Source organism: Pongo pygmaeus, chromosome 19 (assembly GCF_028885625.2).
Source record: "Pongo pygmaeus isolate AG05252 chromosome 19, NHGRI_mPonPyg2-v2.0_pri, whole genome shotgun sequence".
NCBI lineage: Eukaryota > Metazoa > Chordata > Mammalia > Primates > Hominidae > Pongo > Pongo pygmaeus.
The window spans coordinates 46,534,809-46,558,428 of NC_072392.2; the positions used below are offsets into that span (position 1 = coordinate 46,534,809).

The 23,620-nt window shown below is 38.1% G+C and overlaps 1 protein-coding gene across 7 annotated transcripts in view; it reads left to right on the forward strand.

The window, feature by feature from the left end:
- The window catches only part of GOSR1 (golgi SNAP receptor complex member 1), a 47,642-nt gene that overhangs the window by 12,447 nt on the left and 11,575 nt on the right, over nucleotides 1-23,620 (forward strand). For all 7 annotated transcript variants that reach the window (XM_063656130.1, XM_054459907.2, XM_054459908.2 and 4 more), the window contains 3 exons: nucleotides 877-968; nucleotides 3,904-3,978; nucleotides 21,792-21,821. In XM_063656130.1, coding sequence (XP_063512200.1) covers nucleotides 877-968; nucleotides 3,904-3,978; nucleotides 21,792-21,821 — 197 coding nt within the window. The remainder of the gene's footprint in view (nucleotides 1-876; nucleotides 969-3,903; nucleotides 3,979-21,791; nucleotides 21,822-23,620) is intronic.

The following is a 23,620-nucleotide window of genomic DNA, read 5'->3' on the forward strand; positions in this document are numbered from 1 at the left end:
CGCTCCTGTAGTCCCAGTACTAGGGAGGCCGAGGCACTAGAATCGCTTGAACCCGGGAAGTGGAGTCTGCAGTGAGCTGAGATGGCACCACTGTACTCCAGCCTGAGCAACAGAGCAAGACTCTTGTCTCCAAAAAAAAAAAGAAAATAATAATTTCCTGGAAGAAAGTACAAAATGATGTTAACAGTTATGAGGTATGGAGCAGAATGTTTTGTTTTCCTTTGTTTCACCTTTATTTCTTTTGGTGCTCTTTTAATATTCTCCTCCATGTTTATGTGTTACTTTTGATTTTTAAAAGGTCAACAGGGACTCTGTGGGAGACAAGATTTTGATTTTCTTCTTTATCTACATCTCTGAATTTATGAAAAGTAATGAAATACTTTTAACAGTGGTACGAAAATAGTAGAAAATGTTTAAAGATTATTTTGTTCCTTATAATTCTCTTGATTCTGTTCTTTTTTGTTTAGGAATTAAATTGTTTGTGAGAGCTCCAAAATGATGAAATTTGAAAATAAGCTCTATTAAGTATACTACTAAGTAAAAAGAGCCTCTCAAGTTTTCTTCTAGACTATTTGAAGTTATTTTATTTCAGAATTTTTTTCTTCTTAATGCTGCCTCGTAAGACAAAGTACTAGGAGGCACAAAGGATAGTGATTTAATGGCACTGTTTCCCTAGCACTGAGTTATTTTCACTTGAAAGAAGTTGGTCACTTTTCAGGAAAGTAATTTTAAAGTTATTTTTACCTTTGGTTAATTTGATTTCTTAAATAGCGGTTTTCTTGACAAATTTACAGTGTGATGATGATACGTAACTGGTTCAGTGAGATGAAAATCCATAATTAGCTTCTGTTGAGACTGGATGTTGATTTATTACAGGATTATACACATGAATTCCATAAAACCAAAGCAAACTTTATGTCAATACGGGAAAGGGAGAATCTCATGGGATCAGTACGAAAAGATATTGAGTAAGTTACCTTTTATATTATTTTGTAGAATATTTATTCAGATTTGGCTTTAGGATATGTTCACGGTTAATTGCAAATTGAGTGGCAGAACCATGGTTGAGATTTCAGGGTTTCCAATTCCCATTTCACTGTCTTTTTAACATTGCTGCTACAATGTCATCCTAATCTACTTTTTCATTTTTATCTCGTACTTCCTCTTACTTTGTCATTGGCTCCTGCCAACCTTGACTTTCCTGTCTTAATTCAAAGTCCATCTTAGATGGTTCTTCATGGTTCTCTGATCTCTTACCTCCCACCCAAAGAATTATAACGTTACTTTTATGATCCTCTGCATATGTGTCAAAGAAAAAAAAATACTTTAATTGTAACATTATCAGTAACTGAAGCTCTCCATGTTTCTCTTCCTGATTATCACCTATCCCCTCGCCCTCTCCCTTGTCCCAACAGTTACATATTACAAATAGTAATATGTACAAACTCATAGCCTTATGTTAAATTATTTAAAGACTCCCAACATTCTCATACTGATCTCAATCTATAATTTTAAATATTTGTTTTTTTCTTCTGTCCCTTCACCTCACCTTTAATGATCTATTCTAACATTTCATATGCATTTTTGGAAATTTTTTTGCAACTGAACACTACTGACAAAGTTAAGTCCCATGGGCGTCTCATTGAAGCTGAAGACGAAGACGTTCCAATTTGGAGCCATCTAATGATACCTGTCATCGTCTTATTTGTGATAAATGTGATAAATTATGTGATACGTTTTATAAACTATGATACACATTTATGGTAAACTATATATTATGTGTACTCTCGAAAACACTTTCCTAGAGATCCTTTATTTTATTGTAACAGTAACAGTTTCAACAGTAAGACTGTTGTAATATTTTTAGTCCTTCAGGACATTTAAGTCTTTTGTTTAATTTCCATATAGTCCATTTATATATACATTTTGAGGAATGCATTGGGAACCCATATAGAGGATGGTCTTTAATGTATAGACATTGAGCCCCCCAATAATTTGTGGGAATCACTAGAATGCAACCCATTGTAATAACTTGCTTTTTGAAAAATGGCCATAAAAGATATGTTCATCTATTCATTAAACTGTCTCCTGAGTATCAACTCTGAGTTAGTCACAGCAGAAGGTAGAAATGAAAAGACCAGCCAGGCGTGGTGGCTCACACCTGTAATCCCAGCACTTTGGGAGGCTGAGGCAGGCGGATCACTTGGGGCCAGGAGTTCAAGACCAGCCTGGCCAACATGGTGAAACCCCGTCTCTACTAAAAATATAAAAATTAGCTGGGCGTAGTTGTAGGCGCCTGTAATCCCAGCCACTCGGGAGGCTGAGGCAGGAGAATTGGTTTAACCTGGGATGTGGAGGTTGCAGTGAGCTGTGATCGTGCCACTGCACTCTAGCCTGGGTGACAGAGCAAGACTCTGTCTAAAAAAAAAAAGAAATGAAAAGACCAATGTGGCCCTGTAGGAGTTTAGAATCTAGGTGCTAGAGGAATGTATATGTAGTAGTTTACACAGTATTTTTTAATGTATTATATTTTTTGGCCTCATAGCAATCTTTTGGTTAAGATAGAAATTATCAGTCTCATTTTACAAAACTAGGTATTGAGACACTTGTCTGAGGTGAAGTGGCTGTGAAATGATTCAGTATAGATTTAAATCCAAGTCATCAGTCTCCTGAGTCCGATGTGTTCTTGGTTATATTATTCTGCTTTCCTCGGTGGTGTTTTCTCCTGTAGCACTGCCTTTCAGCCAGTATTTCAGTTTTAACAGCATGACCCTCTTTTGTCTTACTGTAGTATTTGTACACTTAACTTGAATTTTAAAAATTTTGGGCTGGGCATGGTGGCCCATGCTTGTGAAATCCTAGTACTTTGGGAGGCCGAGACAGGTGGATCACTTGAGTTCAGGAGTTCAAGGCCAGCTTGGCCAACATGGCGAAACCCCATCTCTACTAAAAATATAAAAATTAGCTGGGCATGGTGGCGGGCACTTGTAATCCCAGCTACTCAGGAGGCTGAGGCACAAAAATTGCTTGGACCTGAGAGGCAGAGGTTGCAGTCAGCCGAGGTGGCACTATTGCACTCTAGCCTGGGTGACAGAGTGAGAATTCATCTCAAAAAAAAAAAAAGCAAAAATTAGCCAGGCATGATGATGTGCTCTTGTAGTCCCAGCTACTTGTGGGGCTGAGGCAGGAGGATCACTGGAACCTGGAAGGTTGAAGAGGCTGCAGTGAGCCAACATTGTGCCACTGCACTCCAGTCTGGGTAACAAAGTAAGACTCTGTCTCCAAAAAAAAAAAAAAAAAAAAAAAATTGTTCCTGATACTTTATTATTAGTGGAAAACAGAAAAATTAAATTTTTGATAGTAGTAATAAGAGTAATTTTTTTGTCAACTTCAATACACTGAAGACCAAAATGGTTATCCTTAAGTGTGCCAAAATGAGCAAATCTTTAGCTTGATTTCAGTGTTCCTTAGGCTTCAGTTGGTGGACCGCATATATTATTGTGAAAGAAAACATTTTCATTTCAACAGCTTTCCCACCCTGTGTGCTATGTACTAAATCAGTCCTAAGTTTTACTTCCACTTGGAGAAAAATGAAGATATCAGAGATAGGAGGTAAAGGAAAAGTAAGATTTTTTTGATTGTTTGTTTCAGAATGTTGAGTTATTTTGGTGAAAAACAGTAAACTGTTAGGCCTAAATTAGAGAGGCAGAGGCATTAATATTTATCTGCTTATAATAGATAACATTTTTCAGAGGGAAATGCAAAGGATTATGTACTTTCATTGTTCATTCAAAACTCTGGAGAGGCTCAATTTTTCTACTTTCAAGATCACTGGGGTCAGTCACTTAATCTGATTTTGTATTCTCTGCCAAAAATGTTTTTAAATTTTCTCTTTTGTCCCAGGTCATATAAAAGTGGGTCTGGAGTAAACAACAGAAGAACTGAGCTGTTTTTGAAAGAACATGACCACCTTCGAAAGTAGGTATTGAATGTATGTGCATTATGTGGTTTTCCATGTTTATTAATTCATTTACTTATATAACCAACATTTTATGATGTTTATTATACTGAGTGCCTTGTCCATGCTAATTCATTTTATTCTCCTAATGACTCTTTTCAATAGAAAAGGAATTGCAACTGTTCCAACCATAATTAGGAAAGATCCTGTGCTGTTGAATATTTCACATCACTTAATTATTACCTTAATATGGTTTTTTTTTTATTTTTTTTGAGATGGAGTCTCGCTCTGTCACCCAGGCTGGAGTGCAGTGACTCAATCTCGGCTCACTGCAGCCGCTGCCTCCCGGGTTCAAGCGATTCTCCTGCCTCAGCCTCCCAGGTAGCTGGGACTACAGGCGTGTGCCACCATGCCCGGCTAATTTTTTTGTATTTTTAGTAGAGATGGGGTTTCACCATGTAGCCAGGATGGTCTCCATCTCCTGACCTCATGAACCGCCCACCTTTGGCCTCCCAAATTGCTGGGATTACAGGCGTGAGCCACCACCGCACCCGGCCAGTTTATGTGCTAATTCTCTACAGAGAGAGACTGAGACAGGATGAAACTGAATGGAATAAGAGCTCCTGATGATTAGATGAGTCGTAGAGACTGAAAAGATGGGCTTAGTCATTGCCCTCAATATGATAACACGAGCTTCTAAATACTTTTCTTAAATCAATTTTTTTTTGTGATTACAAATACTTGCTAGGTAATAAAATAATATTAAAATTATTAGTAAAATATGTTTACAAAATAATGTGAAAAATTTTAGTTTTTCAGTGTTTTTGTGTTTCATTTGCCAAGTGCTTTGAAGAAATGGCAAGATTTTTTTGAAATAACTTTAAATAACAAAAGCTATAAATGCCTTTCATAGTGCTCATTTTAGAAAGTATGGATAGTTCAACAACACAAAAAGAAAATTGAAATGACACATTACTACAAATTCTGTAACATTTTTTACTCTTCAGTAGATTGCAAGCTTTTTCCCATGTAATTTGATTTTTTGTTTGTTTTTTTAAAATAAAGGGTACATATATTCCATAATAAAGATAAACCATAAATTATGTAACCATTTCCCTAATGTTGGCCTTTTGGATTATGTTCTGTTTTTACTATTATACATAGTAAAGCCTTTGCGTATATCCATCATGATTTCCTCATTCTAAATTCCTAAATCAGAATTGCAGGATTAAAGAACACACTCATTTGCAAAGTTTTTCTATAATATTGGCAAATTTCCAAGTTTGATGTTTTGCAGTAGGGTCAGACTTTTTATGGCTAGAACTATGTTTAAGCTTTTGCTTCTTCATAAATATTGTTTTTTAATGTTAATGTAATTTTTTACTTGCTCCAAAAGTACATATTTTTGCCTGGAAAAAGAGTAAATCAGTTTTTGTAAATGAATGCCAGACTTAAACACACACACACACACACACACACACACACAACTTTGTAATGAATTGTTTTTACCAGCTCTCTTTAATACTCTTTTTGTCTAAAAATAAATGCTCTTAGGTTTTAGCAATTTATGTTATGGATGACAAATTTCTTTTGCTATATGGTGGATAAAGTAACTTTCGTTTTTGGCTTGTCTTTCCCTGAGTCTGTCAGTCGAAGAAAATACTGACTTTGAATTAGTGTCAAGCTTGTAGCTACTTGTTTTTTGCTGGACTGTTGATACATTCTCATAGGGTTTTTAGTTGCTATTTAGATTAATTTCTCTTTCTTTATGTAATTGTTCTTTTTCAGTACTCCCTGATATTTTTCTTCTTGAAAAAGTATCTAGTTAATTTTGTATAGTTCTTCTCCCCACCCCAAGAATTTCTGCCTTTATAATCTTTTCTTTCTTTTTCCTTTAAGACAGAGTCTCACTCTGTTGCCCAGGCTGGAGTGTCGTGGTGTGATCTCAGCTCACTGCGCCCTCTGCCTCCTGGGTTCCAGCGGTTCTCCTGCCTCAGCCTCCTAGGTGGCTGGGACTACAGGCATCTGCCACTACACCCTGCTAACTTTTGTATTTTCGGTAGAGATGGGGTTTCACTATGTTGGCCAGGCTGGTCTTGAACTCCTGACTTCAAGAGATCCACCCACCTCAGCCTCTGAAAGTGTTGGGATTACAGGCGTGAGGCAATGTGCCCAGCCTTTTTTTTTTTTTTTTTTTTTGACTTGAGGGTCTCACTCTGTCACCCATTGTTTCTCTCTGTATTTATTTTATGCAAGATATATGGCTGTTTCTGGCCAACATGGTGAAAACCCGTCTCTACTAAAAATACAAAAATTAGCCGGGTATGGTGGTGGGCACCTGTAATCCCAGCTACTTGGGAGGCTGAGGCAGGAGAATTGCTTGAACCTGGGAGGTGGAGGTTGCAGCGAGCCAAGATTGTGCTACTGCACTCCAGCCTGTATGACAGAGCGAGACTCCGGCTCAAAAAAAAAAAAAAGACATATGGCTGATTACATTGTTGCTGTCTTTATAGATGGAGAATTAAGGAGTAGAGACAGACAGACAGACTATATTACCTCAATCATTGAAATGCCATGATTTATCCAGAATCATACATTCATTACTTGACCAGGCATATGGTGCTTTTTCTCTAGAAGCATTTTGTCATTTTGAATAAAATATGTCTTCTGTATTTACTTTAATGAAGTTGACAACTTTCAGAGGTTTTTAGTGGTGAAGACAAACTTGAATAAGGAGATAACTTACACAAGCAGAAAAAGCCTCATCTCTTCTGGATTCCTTTAATGCCAGTGGTCATCACCAGGTGTAGATCAGTCACCCTTTACCCAGGCTGGGACCGCCACCTTCTCATCTACAGGTGTATCACCTTAGCAATCTTCTGCATCTCACTGTCAGCCAACACATTTTCTCCTTCCAAGCCTCTGCAGTCTCATGAGTTTGTCTGTATTTTTCTTCTCATAACCTACCTTGCTACCTTAGCCAGGCTGGATCTCACAGGAGATTAACTGAAATACTCCCAACATTGGGCCTTTCCTGTGCCCCTGTCTTCCTGCTGTATCCTGGCAAAATGCCAGCCCAATCCACAGTCTATTGTTCTACTTCTGTATGAGAGGGCTAAAGAAAAAGCAACTAGTCATACAGATTAACTCTGTTTTAAAGTAACTATTACGTATTTTCAACCTCATCTGAGTACTCTGCCTTGCCTGATGCCTTTTGCTTGCCTAGCCCTGTTTAGTTCTCATTCTTTTCAAGAACTTTACCAAATCTTCTCCTTCCCCCTCTTGACCTTCCTGTCTCTTCACCTGATACAGAGGTTCTTAGCTTCCACTTCATTGAGATTTTTAAGGTTTTGATCTTTTCTATAAATTGACCTATAGGAGTATCCCTCTTTACCCCTTTCCTATAGTTGTTAGGGGATGGAATATTTGTCCTGAGAAGGCCAATACGTGCATTGGACACTTGTCTCTATCCCCATTTGCTATGTAAGTATTTGACTCTTCAGCCATCCGGTACACTGTCTGTCACTGGTTTACACCTGCTGTCTCTGTGTCAGCACTCATTTCCGCTTTAGCCCATTGACTTCTTCCCTCACAACACTATTGAACTTGCTGTCAATAGGCACATCAGTGATCTCCTGCATGCCAAGTCTCATGGACATTTTTCTTCATGTTGTTTGGCTGCTGCTCTGCCTGACTTGATATTATAATCTCCTTTCCTTGAAACCCTAGGCTACTGTGGCACTACACTTTACTGGTTCTCCACTTACCTTTCTTACTTCTCTTTTGTTTTTTTCCTGAGTCCCTCCAGATGTGGCCTAGGAATCCTTTTAAACACAGTGCTCCAAGCAGAAATTAGTTGGAGTTAGTTCACAAGATGCAATTTATTTGCCATCCACCCTTGCATTTCAGCTCCATTATTTGTCCTTGACATGCTTGTCTATAAAAACACTTTCTCCTTCCCAGAGATGGCAGCTAACAATACCTAGCAAAGAGAAATGGGAATTTCATTCACAATGTCATAGGGAAAGCAATTGGTAAAATTATTTTACTGCCAAGGATAATAAGATTAGAGAGTTGAAGAAAGAGGCATGAATTCTGAAATTGTATAGAACCATCTAAAAGGTAAAGCTGAGGAGTTTTATCCATACTTAAGGGCTGTGACTGTTTTCATCTGATTTATGGGCATGTCATTGATTACAACTAGAATTGCAGATTGTGCACATTAAACACATCAGCTTAAAAATCCTTGACATTTTAAAAATACCTTTGGCAGAGTTTTAGAGTAGTCATGATATTTAAAATATTATCCTAATTTGTTGGTTTCCTAGAGTATAATTTCATTTAATCACATGTATGATAAGAACATACAGACTTCTTGCTTGGGGCATTGGCTCATGCCGGTAATGCCTGTAATCTCCGCTACTCAGGAGGCTGAGTTGGGAGGATTGCTTGAGGCCAAGACTTTGAGATTGGCCTGGGCAACATAGCAAGACTCTGTCTCTGAAATAATAATAATAATAAAAATACTAAGTATATTTCTTGGTTTCTAGGGTTAATTTTTTTTCACCTTTCTCTCATTAATTTACCACTTTTATCTGACTAAGCTACCTTAAGTTTCTTTATTCCTTGGATTGGTAGTATAGTGAAATGATTAGGGCAGGGTTTTGAAACCAGAAATTCTCTGACTTTCCAGTGTCTTTTAAATGGGTAAAATAACCCTTACTTTATGGAATGTTGCAAAGATGAGAGAGGATCTCATCTTTGTATGTAAAATGTTTACCTATTACAGTGCTTGATATGTAGTAGACGAATTCTAAAATTACATTGAGCCATTTTGCCTATAGTGGTGTTAGAATAGAAAAGTATACTCATACATTAGAATTGTGCACCTAGAGCTAAGTGATTCCAGCCCTGTGGAACCCGTCAATGCCAGAATGGCATGTAGGACTGGATAGATGAATGTCACCTGACCCTGATTGTCTATTAAAACTCAATGTATGGCCAGATGCAGTGGCTCACGCCTCTAATTCCCGCACTTTAGGAGGCCGAGGCAGGCAGATCACTTGAAGTCAGGAGTTCAAGACCACCTGGCCAACATGGTGAAATCCCATCTCTACCAAAAATACAAAAATAAGCCAGGTGTGGTGGCCGGCACCTATAATCCCAGCTACACAGGAGGCTGAGGCAGGAGAATTGTTTGAACCTGGGAGGCAGAAGTTGCAGTGAGCTGAGATCGCGTTACTCCATGCCAGCATGGGTGACAGAGCAATACTCCGTCTCCAAAAAAAAAAAAAAAAAAATCAATTTATTTTTAAATTACTCTTATTAGTCATTAGTCTTATTATATGTCAGTATAATGAACATTTTATTTATTCAAATCCTTTTTTCTTTTAGATGGAGATAATAAAATTTCAGTTGCATTCCACCTGTTTCTTCATGTGCATATCCGGATGCACATGTAATTTCTTGGTACCAGTTTTGGTTATTCACATGTAATTTCTTGGTACCAGTTTTGGTTGTTTTAACAAGCATTTGTTGAGCATCTATGATGTGGAAAGTATTGTGCTGGGTGCTGGAGATAGAGAAGTTGAGTAAAGCATAGTGGCATCATCCCTGTCTTCAGTGAGCTCAGCCAGGTGGGGTGAGGAGCAGAAAAGAAATGCGAATCGGTAGTTCCAGTGCAAAGTAATAAGTGCTTTATTATGATATGCAAAGGTTTGTGCGTACCCTAGAGGAGCACATGAAAGGGAGTCATTAACTCTCCTGAAGCTTCTGAAAGGGCTTTAGAGAAGTCAAACATTTGATTTGGTTCTTGAGGAATGAGTAGGTGTTCTCCAAGTAGAGATAGAAAGAGATTGAAAAGTTGAAACTCAGACCTCATGACCATGCCTTTGTGTCTTCTCTTCTTAAATCCGTATCATTCCTCATACATTATTAAATGGATCTATTTTGAAACGTCATGCATTTACTCACAGTCCAAACCCTCTCCCAGGTTATAGGCCTCATTCTTGCACCTGAAGAGGACACACTGGGCAAAAGAAAGTGAGCAGTGGGGGGGCTCTGAGGGTCACCGGGGTCAGTCGAGGCTGCCATTCTTTTTCCTCATAAATCAGATTTACTGAGGTAGAATTTACTTACAGTAAAAATGTATCCATTTTAAGTTTACAGTTTGGTACATTTTAACAAATATATAGACTCTTTTAACTGCCACCACAGTCAAGACAGAGAACATTTCTATCACCCCAAAAAAGTTCCTTATGCCCCTTTGGAGTCAGTCCCCGTCCCTCAGTCCCGGGCAGCTGCTTACTGGCTTTCTATCACTATAGATTAGTTTTACCTTTTCCAGAATTTTATACAAATGAATTCATACAGTCTGCACTTATTTCACCTAGCATAGTGTTTCTAAGACTTATTCTTTTTCTTAAATGTCAGTAATTGATTTCTTTCAATAGTGGAATAACTTCCATTGTATGATATACCACGATTTCTTTATCCATTCAACCATTGTTGCACAGTTGGGTTATTTTCAGTTTTTGGCTATTACAAACAAAATTATTATGAACATTCATAAACAAAACTTTGTGTGGTCACATGTTCTCATTCCTCTTTTTTTTTTTTTTTTTTTGAGACGGAGTCTCATTCTGTTGCCCAGGCTGGAGTGCAGTGGCGCAATCTTGGCTCACTGCAACCTCCACCTCCTGAGTTCACGACATTCTCCTGCCTCAGCCTCCCAAGTAGCTGGGACTACAGGCGCGTGCCACCATGCCCAGCTAATTTTTTGTATTTTTAATAGAGATGCGGTTTCACCGTGTTAGCCGGGATGGTCTTCATCTCCTGACCTCGTGATCCGCCCGCCTTGGCCTCCCAAAGTGCTGGGATTACAGGCGTGAGCCACTGTGCCCGGCCATTCTCATTCCTGTTGAGTAAATACTAGGAGTTGGATTGTTGAGTTGTATGGTAAGGATATGTTCCAATTTATAAGAAAGTGTCAAACTTTTCCAAAGCGGTTATACCATTTTTGCATTCCTGTCAGTCGTGTGTGAGAGTTCAAATTGCCAACACGCCTTTCTATTGTAGCCATTTTAGTAGAAGTGTAATGGTTTTTATTGTGGTTTTGATTTGTATTTCTCTAAGGACTGGTGATGTTAAGCCTTCCTTCAAGTGCTTATTAACCATTCACGTATCTTCTTTTCTATTATTCACAACTCACAGGTTATTGTGACATTTGTATATCTTCTTTAGTAAGGAGGTCTGTTCAAGTCTTTTTGCCTTTTGTTGTGGGCCTTTTTCTATTGTGTTATAAGGGTTCTTTGTGTACTCTGGACGTAAGTCCTTTGTCAGATAAAGGTTTTGCAAGTATTTTCTCTGAGCCTGTGACTTCCTTTTCTTTTCGTCTGGTGACTTTCAAAAGAGCCGAGGTTTTTAATTTTGATGAAATCTGGTTGATCAATTTTTCCTTTCTGATTCATGTATTTTGGGCCTATTTAAGAAATCTTGGCTGTCCTAAGGTTACAAATTTTTTTCTTTTGTCTTCTTTCAGGAGTTTTAGTTTTAGCTTTTTTGTTTGTTTGTTTTTAAACCTGCAGCCAGCATCATACAGTTTTAGCTTTAACATTAGGTTTATAATCCACTTTGGCTTCACTTTTGTGTGTGGTGTAAGTTAAGGGTCAGGATTCATTTTTTTTTAAACACATGTATATTCCATTGTTTCAGTACCATTTGTTGAAAAGACTCTCTTTTCCTCTGTTTAATCTTTTCAAAGATGTTGACATCTTTCTAGAGAATTAATTGGACAGTTGCTAGTTTATTTCTGAACTTTGTTCTGTTCCATTGACCTACAGATCCATCCTTAGGCTAGTTGTACTCTGGTTACTGTAGCTTTATAATAAGTTTTGAAATGAGGTAGTGTGTAAATCTCCTAACTTTATTATGTATCTTCAAAGTTATTTTGATTCCTCTGGGTCCTTTGCACTTCCATATAAATTTTAATATCAGATTGTTTAAAAGCCTGCTGAAATTTCAAATAAGATTATATTGAATCTAGAGATCCATTTGGAGAGAATTGCCATCTTAACAACTGTAAATCTTCCAATCCAGGAACAAGGTCTTATATGAAAATATACAAAGAACTCTTAAAATTCAACAGTTTTAAAGTAGAAAAAAGATCTGAACAGCCATCTTAACCAAGGAAGATATACAGACAATAAATTAAGCATATGAAAAGATACTTAATGTAATTAAGTATCATTAGGGTACTGCAAAGTAAAACAACAGTAAGATACCACTGCACAACTGTTAGAATGGCTAAAATCCAAAACACTGACAACATTAGAAGGAACACTGAAGGAAGTGGAGTAACAGGAACTCTCACTCATTGCTGGATTGCTGGTGTGAATGCAAAATGGTACAGCGACATTGGAAGACACGCAGTTTTGTTTTCTTTTTCTTTTTCTTTTTTTTTTTCGAGACGGAGTCTCACTGTATCGCCCAGGCTGGAATGCAGTGGCGCGATCTCGGCTCACTGCATCCTCTGCCTCCTGGGTTTAAGCAGTTTTCTGCCTCAGCCTCCTAAGTAGCTGGGATTATAGGTGCATGCCACCACACCCGGCTAATTTTTGTATTTTTAGTGGAGACGGGGTTTCACCATCTTGGCCAGGCTGGTCTTGAACTCCTGACCTGGTGATCCACCCACCTCGGCCTCCCAAAGTTCTGGGATTACAGGCATGAGCTACCATGCCGAGCCTGGCAATTTTCTTAAAAAGCTAAATATGATCTTACCATACATTCTAGCAGTCATGCTCCTAGTAATTTACCTAAATGAGTTGAAAACTTACATTTACACAAAAACCTGTGCATGAATGTTTTACAGCAGCTTTGTTCATAATTGCCAAAAGTTGGAAGCAGTCAAGATGTCCTTAAATAAGTGAATGGATAAACAAATGGTGGTACATCCATGCAATGGAATATTATTCCGTCATACAAAGAAATAAGGCCTTTAAGCTTGGAAAAGACATGGGGGAACTTTAAATGCATAAAAGCAGCCAGTCTGTGAAGGCTACATACTGTGTAATTTTAACTATATGACATTTTGGACAAAGCAAAACTATAGAGACAGTAAAAAGATCAGCAATTCTCAGGGGTTGAGGATGGGAAATGGAGGAAAAATGAATAGGTGAAGCACAGGATACTTAGGGCAGTAAAACTCTTCTGTATGATACTGCAAGGATGGATCCATGACAAAACTCCTACCACCGTGCAATGCAAAGAGTCAACTCTAAAGCATGGTGTTTAGTTAGTAATGTATCAGTACTGGGTGATCAGTTGTAACACATGTGCCACACTAAGGCAAGAGGTAATCACAGGTGGAGGAGAACGGGTATATAGTGTGTACTTTCTACTGAATATTTCTATATGTCTAAAATTGTTCTAGCAATAATTCTATTCATTTTTTAAAAAGGAAAAAGTGATTTTCTAGGATCTCACTGCTAATGACTCAGCTTTTATTTTTTTATTTTCTCCTTGAACTGAGCAGAAATCTGTCAGGTGCTTCACTTTCTGTCTCCCGGTAACTTGCTGTGATTATGAAAATGTTTGTGCTAAACAACCCATGAACAAAGCAAATAAAGATATTCCTTCATCTACCCAGACTGACAGGAATTATGCCACCATATCAGTGTTAACGGAAGAGAGGTTACAGTTGGTTTCCACTTTCATCTTTGTTTTCCTCTATTTTCCAAATGTTCTCTGTAAAATAAAAAGCTCTTAGCACTGAAACAGTATATATGCATTCTACTGCAGCTTAATTGTATTCAGTTAACATAATTGAAGAGGTTAAATAAGAAATGTAGAAATAAGTAAGACATAGATCTTAAGGATCTCTCTGGTTAACTGTAAGTGAAAGACTATCTCGCCACAATGCTTGATGTAAATGGTCTGATTGGTTAGTGACAACCTCATCAATTATTGCAGCATGCAAAGGGATTGAGTTTTATTTATTATTCATTATTTAGTATGTACTTGCTTATTTGCTTTCTCATTTAGTTGCTTACTTATTTATTTGCTTATTACTTTCCTACCATTTTAAAAGAGGAAGATGATACTAAGTGATTTTGCCAAGTTCTTACATTTTGTTGGTTTATATTGCTTTAAGATACATGCTTGAAATCACATGTTTGCTCTTGAAATGTGTGCCTTTGTAGTGTGTGTATTGGGGGAAATAAGTTATTTTTTAAAAAGAGAATTATTTAAATATGGCTTCAGTGATTCCTCAGCACGATAACTGGTGATGAAATGTAGCTTATTGTTTTCAGCTAGTTTAAATTGGTCTTGAGACAAATGGAAATTTGTTTCTTAATTACAGGCTCTAGAAGACTTTATAGAACATCTCTGGGCTATTATCAAGTACTTGCTTAAGAAGGATAATTACACTTGAGTTATATATTTTATACCCCAAAGGAAAATAAGTTTAAATTTAATTTTAACCAGATGATGCCATCTGCATGGAGTCACTCTGTTGTCTTGTCCACACGTCCAGGATATGTTTAATGAATGGTGTTTGTTTACTTTATTTGGTCTTAGCCAAATGAGTAAAGACCTGGAGACTGGGCAATTTGAGAAGACATTTAGGAATCACTGGCTTTTCTCTGTTGATGCCACCATATAAGCTAAGGATGACAGTGGGTAGGGAATGTGTGTGGAATTCCTGTGTGATTCACTGTAACCGTGGTGTGCTAAATGCATGGTTAAGCTAGTGTCAGCATCGTCTTCCTGTAATTTAAAGATCCCTTCTGTGAGCAGGACTGCTGCGTACTCATGTATATTTTGAAATATGCTTTACAGGATATTTTAGGACGTAATAAAAGAAAGATGACTGATGTGTAAGGGGACTTAAAGGGAAGAAAAACCCCTTCTTCTGTAGGGTAGCATATTTGGGATTATAATTTTTGTTTTCTTTAGGTTGGTTTCATTTAACTTTTTTTTTTTTTTTGAGTCGGGGTCGTGCTCTGTCGCCCAGGCTGGAGCGCAAAGGCACGATCTCGGCTCACTGCAACTTCCCCCTCCCGGGTTCAAGGAATTCTCCTGCCTCGGCCTCCTGAGTAGCTGGGATTACAGGCGCCCGCCACCACGCCCATCTAATTTTTGTATTTTTAGTAGGGACGAGGTTTCACTGTGTTGGCCAGGCTGGTCTCGAACTCCTGACCTCAGGTGATCCACCTGCCTCAACCTCCCAAAGTGCTGGAATTACAGATGTGAGCCACTGCACCTGGCCAGTTGGTTTCATTTTCAAGTGAATCCAGCGAACACTCTTTCCTTTGACTTGTCGTTCCAGTATTGCTATAAAATTACTGTAATTTGAGGATAGTTGTCAATCTCAAATATATAAAATGACCAATTTCAGTGACCATTTATCCTTTTACGAAAACCTATTCTATGAAAATCCAATTTTGTGCAAAAAGTGGGAAATAAGTGGGGGCGTAAGTGTTTGCTTTATGAGACTTTATTTGATTCATGTAAATAGAAAATGGTTTCATTACATGTAAAATGTGATTTACATTGGTCAAAATGTCATTTTCGGAAAGTATACCTAAGACGTATGTACTCATTACGTAATGAGTACTAAAATTGGGTCTCATTACATAGAACAAGGATTCTATTTGTGTGCCACAAACAACTTCAAAGAATTTTCTTTGTATGTAATGACAGAGAAAGTTGTTCCTTAGTGTCCATTTCAACTCCAGTTCCTCAGGAACATTGAATACAAATTATAATGAGTTTATTTTCCAACTAAAGTGTAGTAGTTAGGCTAGTTTATTAGTTAGTTTAGTTCTGACCTCTATGGTTGAGAACAGATACAAGAGAATTATAGAAAGCAGATAGTGAAAATGATAAAAAGTGTACCTGGCTGGCTTTCTGACGATTTGTGTGAAGTTCTTGGCTTTGTAATTTTATATTTCTTTCTAGGCTGATACATTGAGTTTATTTAGTTAGAAGTATATTTCCACAGACTGATTATCTGTTTTTTTAAATGCTGCTTCACAGTTGTATACCACTTAAGGTATGTAGCTTTGTAGCCAGTCTAAATTGGAATTGGGTTTTTGTTATTGTCGTTTGGTACATTGGTCACTTTATAAATGTTTAACTTTTTGTTTTGAGTTAATTATAGATTTGCATGCAGTTTTAAGAAATAATACAGAGAGGCTGGGTGTGGTGGCTTATGCCTGTGATTCCAGTTACTTGGGAGGCTGAGGCAGGAGGATTGCTTGAAGCCCAGAGTTCAAAGATGTAGTGAGCTGTGATGGTGCCACGGCACTCCAGCCTGGGTAACAGTGAGACCCCATCTCTACAAAGAAAAATAATAATAATAATACAAAGAAATCTCATGTATGGGCCTACCAAATTTTGTTTTGCTTTATTGCACTTTGCAGATACTATTTTTTACAAACTGAAGGTTGGTGGCAACTCTGTGTCGAGCAAGTCTCGCGGTGCCGTTTTTCTAACAGCATATGCTCACTTTGTGTCTCTGTGTTACATTTTGGTAACAGTATTTTAGATGTTTTCATTATTATCATATCTGTCATAGCGATCAGTGATCTTTGATGTTACTCTTGTAATTGCTTACAACCTCACTGATAGAAGAGGGTGAACTTAATAAATGTTGTGTATGTGTGGGGTTTTTTTTGTTTTGTTTTGAGACAGGGTCTTTCTTAGTTGCCCCCAGGCTGGAGTGCAGTGGCATGATCTCAGCCCACTGCAGCCTCCACCCTGTGGGCTCAAGCCATCCTTCTACCTCAGCCTCCTGAGTAGATGGGACTACAGGTGCACACCACTGTACTCGGATATCTTAAAATTGTTTGTATAGACGAGGTCTCACTATATTGGCTAAGCTAGTCTCAAACGCCTGGGGACTCAAGTAATCCTCCCACCTCGGCCTCCCAAAGTGCTGGGATTACAGGCGTGAGCCACCGTGCCTGGCCAGTTATGTGTGTTCTGACTGTGTCATCCACCATCCATTCCCAACTCACTCCTTCTCCTCAGGCCCCTCTCTGTTACCTGACACAGAACGGTATTGAAATTAGGCTAATTAATAACTTTGCAGTGGCTTGTAAATATTCAAGTGAAAGGAAGAGTTGCACAACTCTTTCAATCAAAAGGCAGAAGCCACTACCTTTAGTGAAGAAAGCATACTGAAAGCCAATCTAAGCTGAAAACTAGGCCTCTTGTGCCTGTTAGCCAAGTTGTGAAAGCAAAGGAAAAGTTCTTGAAGGAAATTAAAAGTGCCACTCCAGTGAATACACAAATGATAAGAAAGCAAAACAGCCCTATTGCTGATATGGAGAAAGTTTTAATGGTCTGGTTAGAAGATCAAACCACCTACAACATTCCCTTAGCCTAAGCCTAATCCAGAGCAAGGCTCTCTTCAGCTTTATGAAGGTTGAGAGAGGTGAGGAAGCTGCTGAAGAAAGGTTTGAAGTTAACAGAGGTTGGTTCATGGGGTTTAAGGAAAGAAGCCATCTCTATAATATAGAAGTGCAAGGTTGAAGCAGGAAGTGCTGATGTAGAAGCCGCAGCAAGTTACCCAGAAGATCTAGCCAAGATCATTGATAAAGGTGGCTCCACTAAGCAACAGATGTTTAGTGTAGAATAAACAGCCTTTGTTGGAAGAAGATGCCATTTAGGACTTTCCTCCTAGAGACGAGAAGTCGGTGCCTGGCTTCAAAGCTTCAAAGGACAGCTGACTGTCTTCTTAGGTGCTAATACAGCTGGTGACTTTAAATTGAAGCCATTGTGTATTTACCATTCCAGAAATTCTAGAGCTCTTAACAGTTATGCTCAATCTACCCTGCCTGTGCTCTCTAAATTGAATAACAAAGCCTGGAAGACAGCACATTTGTTTACCGCATGGTTTGCTGAATATTTTAAGCCCACTCTGGAGACCTACTGCTCAGAAAAAAAGAATTATTTCAAAATATTACTACTCTTTGACAATGCACCTCTGATGGAGATGTACAAGGAGAGGAATGCTGTTTTCATGCCAGCCGACACAGCATTCATTCTGAAGCCTGTGGTTCGAGGAGTGATTTTGACTTTTAAGTCTTATTATTTAAGAAATACATTTTGTAAGGCTAAAGCTGCCATAGGTAGTTATTCTTCTGATGGATCTGTGCAAAGTAAATTGAAAGCCTTCTGGAAAGGAGTCACCATTCTAGATGCCATTAAGAACATTCATGAGGAGGTCAAAATATCAACATTAACAGGAATTTGGAAGAAATTGATTTCAACCGTCATGAATGACTTTGAGGGGTTCAAGCCTTCAGTGGAGAAAATAACTGCAGATGTGGCAGAACTAGCAAGAGAACTAGAATTAGAAGTGGAGCCTGAGCCGGGCGCAGTGGCTCATGCCTGTAATCCTGTAATCCCAGCGCTTTGGAAGGCCAAGGGAAGCGGATCACCCGAGGTCAGGAGTTTGAGACCAGCCCGGCCAACATAGTGAAACCCCAACTCTACTAAAAATACAGAAATTACCTGGGTGTGGTGGTGCGCACTTGTAATCCCCGCTACTTGGGAGGTTGAGGCAGGAGAATCACTTGAACCCAGGAGGTGAAGGCTGCAGTGAGCCAAGATTATGCCATTGCACTCCAGCCAGGGTGACACAGCACGACTGTCTCAAAAAAAAAAAAAAAAGGGTTAGAAAGCGGAGCCTGAAGATGTGACTGAATTGTGCGGCAATCTTATCTCATGATAAAACGTGAACAGGTGAGGAGTTGATTTTAACAGATAAGCAAAAGAAGTGGTTTCTTGAGATGGATTCTACTGGTGAAGATGCTGTAAACATTGTTGAAATGACAACAAAGGATTCAGAAGAGTGTATAAACTTAGTTGATAAAGCAGCAGAGGGGTTTGAGAGGATTGACTCCAATTTTGAAAGAAGCTCTACTGGGGGCAAAATGCTACCAAACAGCATCTTATGGTACAGAGAAATCTCTCAAGGCCCCAGTTTTTCCTAAGTGAAGAGAATTTTAGAATCAATCTCATAGATTTGTTGGGAGGATGAAGTTATGTTTTACTTGTTTAGCAAGACATTTAGGATAGGACGTGGCTCATAGTAAGCTCTCTGTGAGTATTAGCTATCATTATTCTTAACAAAATTAGTAAATTAATAGATTGTTTGCTCTTTTTTACTTTATTTAGTAGTTTATTTCATTTATTTTATCTTCATTAAGGCTGTTGGCACAAAACTAGTTTGTTGATTTGAGCAATATAAATCTTTATGTTCATATTATACTTCCTAGATTTTGGAATATCTTATGTTTATGCTCTTTGATGTGCTAAGTGGCCCTGATGAAGACAGTCAGGCAAACCATTATATTGAAGAAGGAGGTATTAACCCAAGTTAACCCTCTTTTTTGTGACCTTGTGGCCACTTCACCAGATGCCTTTTGGCTTGTGTCTTGTCTGTCTCCATTGTAAGATCTTGGCAGGTTAGTGCCATATCTTTGTAGCCACTTTCTGACCCAGTGCCCTTCAGGGGTGCTTCTATACGTGTTTGTTAGAAGAGTAAGTGCATAGTTAATAATCATAGATTTCATCAGAATAGTGAGTTTATCTGGAAATTTGTATCAATTTTATGCTTAGATTTACAATGTGTAGTTATTGAGAAACTAATAGCAAAAAATACTTGACACTTACTATGTGCCAGGTACTGATCCAATCACTATCTATACAAACCCCTTTATTTGAACAAGTAGGTTTTATTATCCTTGCCAGTTTACAGATGAGAAAACTGGGGCATGGAGAAACTTGCCTTGTGTCGAATAACTAATAAGTGGTAGATTCAGCATTTAAATAGCCACATAGTCTGTCTTTCACTGCCATCTTTGTAATTTTTAAAATTTTTAATAACAGGATTTATATATGGTATTTATGACTTTTTTTTTTTTTTCCTGAGACAGAGTCTAGCTTGTCGCCCAGGCTGGAGTGCAGTGGCGTGATCTCGGCTCACTGCAATCTCCACCTCCTGGGTTCAAGCGATTCTTCTGCCTCAGCCTCTCAAGTAGCTGGGATTACAGGCGCCCACCACCACGCCCAGCTACTTTTTGTATTTTTTAGTAGAGATGGGGTTTCACTGTGTTGGGCAGGCTGGTCAAGAACTCCTGACCTCATGATCCACCTGCCTCGGCCTCCCAAAGTGCTGGGATTACAGGTGTGAGCCACCATGCCCAGCTAAATTTTGTATTTTTTAGTAGAGACGGGGTTTCACTGTATTGGCCAGGCTGGTCAAGAACTTCTGACCTCATGATCCACCTGCCTCGGCCTCCCAAAGTGCTGGGATTACAGGCGTGAGCCACGGCGCCCGGCCGGTATTTATGACTTTTTAAAGCTCATTTGTTCCCTAATATATTCAATAACTTAGATTACCTAGTCCACTAATTTATAATGAAACCTTGACTTTGTAGCATGAACTTAGAAATTCTTTTGGAAATAAGTAGTTGGAAAAATACATGCAAATATTTATTTGAGTGCCTACTGTGTACTTTACTCTATGCCAAGTAGATACAGATGTCTGGAAGTTTGTTTTCCTACTTCTGCTGTAAAGCTGGCCCTTTCCCAAACTTTACCTATTCATTTCTCCCTAAAATGGCTTTGTTTCTTTCTTTCTTTCCAATGGGTGCTGCATAAAGGCAATTTACAGATGAAAGGTGTATTTGGTATCTTAAGATTCTTGAATTCTAAAGTTTAGTAAGCTGAAATTTTAATTAAAAAAAAAAATGTTTCCCAAAAAAGAAATAAACATTAAGATGTAAATATTTACTACTTATAGACATCAGAATTATATTTGCCTATCCTGTCTCAACAAGTTGGTTCTAATTCTTAAGTTCTGAATAGATGATAGTGACAACTTTGAGCTATTTAAAGAGAAAGTTCATTTCTTTATGCTGTCATTAAAACTGTTCTGACTCTTAATTATCAGGTATCTCTGTGGAAAAAATAGATTTAAGCTAACAAAAGTAAGATAGAAATTGTTTGTTTGCAGTTTTTTTGAGACAGAGTCTTGCTCTATGGCCCAGGCTGGAGTGCAGTGCCACGATGATTTCGGCTCACTGCAACCTGTGCCTCCCGGGTTCAAGCAGTTCTCGTGCCTCAGCCTGCCGAGTACCTGGGACTACAGGCACACATTAGCATACCCAGCTAATTTTTGTATTTTTGGTAGAGACAGAGTTTCACCATGTCGGCCAGGCTGGTCTCGAACTCCTGGCCTCAAATGATCTGCCTGCATTGGCCTCCCAAAGTGCTGGGATTACTGGCGTGAGCCGCCGCCATGCCTGGTTGTAAGATGGAAATTATATATATTGTATGCGAATGAAATTAAATTTATTTCGAAGTCCAGGCCAGCCACAGTGGCTCACATCTGTAATCTCAGCGCTTTGGGAGGCTGAGGTGGGCAGATTACCTGAGGTCAGGAGTTCGAGACCACCCTGGCCAACATGGCGAAACCCCATCTCTACTAAAAATACAAAAATTAGCCAGGCATGGTGGCGGGTGCCTGTATTCGCAGCTATTTGGGAAGCCGAGGCAGGAGAATAGCTTGAACCTAAGAGGCGGAGGCTGCAGTGAGTTGAGATTACACTACTGCACTCCAGCCCAGGTGACAGAGCGAGACTCTGTCTTAAAAAAGAAAAAAATTAGAGTCCAGAATTTTCTCCAGATGCTTTCAAAAAGCTAGACATTCTGTATACATAAATGACTAAAAAGTTTATAGATGTAGAAAAATTAATACAGGTTTTAAATGTGCATTTAGTAAATTCAGAATTTGAATTTTTCTTTTTCTTTGCAGCTCAGATCGTCTGATAGAAGAGACAATAAGGTAGGAATAAGTTTTTGTTTTGCTTTGTTGGTTTTTGTTTGTTTGCACATAAATTTAATAAACAGTGTTACAGCTGTTTTAGAATTAAAGAAAAACATTTTAATGAACAGATCAAAGTTCGTTTATCCTCCTTAAAGATGAAATTTTTACTATGTCCTTCCCTTACAAGAGACGTTTGACACCCAAAGTAACATTTCCATAGTTACTTTAATTAAGCTGTTTTACTTAGGTTAATTTTTCCAATTAATTTATACTTAATATTTTCAATCTCAGTCTTTTTATTCTCACTTTTTAAAGGAAAGTGATTTAAAGCATAATTTGATAAATAACTTTATGCCATTCATATAGACTTTGCTGTTATAGCACCTGCAGAAAATCTACTGCAGTAATAGTTCATAGTATCTGTAATAACATTGAACTGGTTTCTTGCTTAAGTTAAGGGACATTTATTTCTTGTTTTGAACTGCTTAGCTTTCTAGGTTTGATGAATTTTAAAATACCTATTTTATGACAGTAAAAAAGTACATTAACTAGGTCTCTGTGCTCTAGAATTCACCAATGTGTAAAGCATTGGTTTTCGGGAAAGGTAAATCAAAGTACATGACAATAACAAACATTTGTATTTTTTTTTTTTTAGATGGAGTTTCACTCTTGTTGCCCAGGCTGGAGTGCAGTGGTGCCATCTCGGCTTACTGCAACCTCCACCTCCTGGGTTCAAGTGATTCTCCTGCCTCAGGCTCCTGAGTAGCTGGGATTTCAGGTGTGTGCCACCATGCCCAGCTAATTTTTTGTAATTTTAGTAGTGACAGGGTTTCATCATGTTGGCCAGTCTGGTCCCGAACTCCTGACCTCAGGTGATCTGCCCACCTTGGCCTCCTAAAGTGCAGAGATTACAGGTGTGAGCCACTGCGCCCAGCCACATTTGTGTTCTTACCATGGATATTGGGCCTGTGCTAAAAGTACTTTGCATGCATTATTTTATTTGATTTTCTCAATAACCCATTAGATAGACACAAATCATTAGGAGCTATCTCCAAAACAAAAAAGAAATTAAGTAATTTGCCTGTGGTCACATGACTAGTAAATAGTATTAAGGATTCAGAACCTGATTCAGTCTTAGTCTAACTCTAGAAACAGAGCTCTATTTAAACCACTGCTATATTTACCACATTGTAGAAAGAATACAAGGTTTTGGGTCTGATTTGGTTTGGAACCTGCCTGTGCTGTTTATTAGATCTTAGATTTCTGTTCTTTAGATAATTAACTTCTTGGAACATTCATTTTCTTATCTGTTTAAAAATATAGTATTGATGATAATACTTATCTGTAAGACTGTTAAGGATAATGTGAGGAAAATGCGTGATCTAATACTAGGTAATCTGTAAATGGTAGCTATATTATTATTACCAATCCTTTCTTTTTTAGCTTTTTGTTTGGATATCATTTCAGATTTCAGAAAAATTTCAGTAGTGGAAAGAAGTCCTATATACCCTTTACCCAACTTCTACCAAGTTTAACATACATTGATGCTTTTTACTCCTAAATATTTCAGTGTTCGTTTCCTAAATATCTGTTTCTTTTGTATGGCTTCATGGATTCTTTATTCAATGGATTGGAATATTTTCCATCATTAATCATCTTAATACATTGTGATCTTTTATAACAATAAGCTGTGATTGTGTCTTGAATTTTTGTTTAAGTTGTATATGCTGAGCCTTCCACCTGAAGAAAGTTTTCACAGAATTTCCTAATGTTGACTGAAGTTTCTTCCTTGTAACTTTTTCCTTTTCATCAGCACA